At 36.6% G+C, this 2,245-nt stretch overlaps 1 protein-coding gene across 1 annotated transcript in view; it reads right to left on the bottom strand.

Moving 5' to 3' along the window:
* The window catches only part of RHBDD1 (rhomboid domain containing 1), a gene marked incomplete at its 3' end in the record, with an annotated part of 11,613 nt that extends 10,682 nt beyond the window's left edge, over positions 1-931 (bottom strand). The window contains exon 1 of the mRNA XM_010076985.1: positions 424-931. Within this exon, the coding sequence (XP_010075287.1) occupies positions 424-856 (433 nt within the window). The remainder of the gene's footprint in view (positions 1-423) is intronic.
* Between the last annotated feature and the right edge of the window lie 1,314 nt (positions 932-2,245).

Raw genomic sequence — 2,245 nt, 5'->3', positions numbered from 1 at the left:
AAGAGGCTGCACTCAGGGTCCCTACAGCCACCATAAAGGCCAATATTAGAACTGGACATGTCTCGTTACCAAAGGGTGGGTGACCAGAGAATGTCTGACGCTCCAAATGAGCAACTGCTAGGATGTCCCAACTAGTTCAAATTTAAATACCAGAGGGAACCCTCAGATGTGCTGAAGCACCTTTCTCAGAGGTTGAACAGGAGGGCTTGCCTTCTAATGCTAGGTCCCAATGACAGCATGAGTACAGGACGTACCCAAAGTATGTGCTTTAAATTAAAAAACAGGATAACTTTACTGATTTAACAACTACATATATGCATATGGATGCACACCTATCCATTTTCTGCATTCAACAAATATTGCTATATAATACCTATAAATACTAAGTTCACACATGTAAATTAAACCAACTACGTGCCTTACCTGAAAAACCTACAGCACAATGCATTTCATATGAAGGATCGTCCAGAATTTTCACAAGCATGAATTCCAGCACCATATAAACAATTCCAATCAGCACTGAAAATACTGCAATTATGTATGCAAACCATATGCTTTTAAGCTTTTTTTCCAGCATTATCCCTTTCCAAAGCATGGAAATCATGTTATAATATAAATGCCAGTCATCTGCATGGTGGAAAGGAGAAAGCAGTAAACGCTGCCAGTTCCTTCTGTAGAAGCCTTCTTTTACACTGATACACACTTCAGACAGTGGCTGCACAGGATTCAGAAAGAGAAAAACATTCAGTGCAAGCACCCCAAGGGTAACAGAAGGAATATTCTGGAGTCCAACTTGAGAAATTTGATAAAGCAGCAAAAGCAGTCCAGCATTGACTCTTCCCTGTCTCCGTTGCATTATTACTTCTTATTCAAAGAACTGTGACGAGTATTTCAATTTCTAGTCTTTTGTTCAAATTCAAAACCATGCACGTTTTCAAAATTCTGAAAGAAAAAAGATAACTGCATTATTATACATATACAAGGGTGTTTTCAAGCTCATCACTGCCCTTTTTTTTTTTAAACACAGCAAATTCTTTAAGCTAAGACCTCTTTTTTAAAATCAGAACAAAAATTCAAGTGAGAAAAAAACCCTCAATTTTTAAACTGGTATAAAACACAAATAAAAGGGATTTATACAGATAATCCAGAAAAGCATTGTGAGAAAAAGGAGTCTGCAACCTCTCTTTCATGTCCCTGGACAGGGTTTACTTTATCTACAAAATTCATGGGTGTTCTAGACATTAATATGCTGATTCATTCACAACTATTAAAATTTTGGGAAGGAAAACAGCTGAAAATTATTCTCTAGGGTCTTGGTTTTCAGGCTTCCCATCTTTGCTACAAAAAGTTTAACCAATGTCATTCTCTTTTTCCACACTACATACTATGATACCAGGTATACCAACATCCCCAAACTGTCCTTACATGCATCTGCCCAAACCTCTGACACAGCTGAATTTTTCCCACCACAAAAAAGTTAACAGAAAAACTGTTAGAATTTAAAGGTCAACATCATTTAAACCCAAGTTACATGGAAACCACAAAATCTTGCCATACCACACTGCTCAAATTGCCAAATACTACAGTCTTTTTAAAGTTTCCCCCCTTTTGATACTCTTTAATTTCTAATTTAAATACTTTTAACAGACACGTACCTAGGAAAAGAAACCCTCATACAGCATATGTCTCTACAGTAATCATGTAACATGCCAGCAAACGGCTTACACTATGATTACAGTACTGTTGTGTATTATAAATCATTCCCATTATTGGGAGCAATCAAAAATGTCAGCCAAGACACATTATGTGTTTGATTATAAAGGAAAAAGATGCAAGAACGCAAACAGTAGTTATCTGAGAGCCTTCTGGAATGCAACTCACTTAAAACATATACAGCTTTCAACTGTTTGAACATTCTTCCTCAGCCTCTACTCTGTTTATTAAAAGCCTAATGAGGCTTGAAACAATGAAGCACTTATTTCTTTTTCTTTTTTTGAAAACATGCCACCCACTTCAAAATGTACAAATTTCCAGAACAGACCTGAAATGGACATTTGTTTTGCTTCTAGGCTGCCACGTGTCTGCATTTTTGTCACCTACTCAAGATAAATGTCTGAACTAAACATTCTTGGAATTTGTTTGTTTGTTTTCTACTAACCAAGTGCAAAGCATTTAAACTTTTATTTTTACTGTGACAACCCCCCTTGCTCACTTGGCAACCATAAAATGAGTTCATACTGATGAA

Source organism: Pterocles gutturalis, unplaced genomic scaffold (assembly GCF_000699245.1).
Source record: "Pterocles gutturalis isolate BGI_N339 unplaced genomic scaffold, ASM69924v1 scaffold14028, whole genome shotgun sequence".
NCBI lineage: Eukaryota > Metazoa > Chordata > Aves > Pterocliformes > Pteroclidae > Pterocles > Pterocles gutturalis.
The sequence above is the reverse complement of the archived record's forward strand: the minus strand, read 5'-3'. Positions and strand labels throughout refer to the sequence as shown.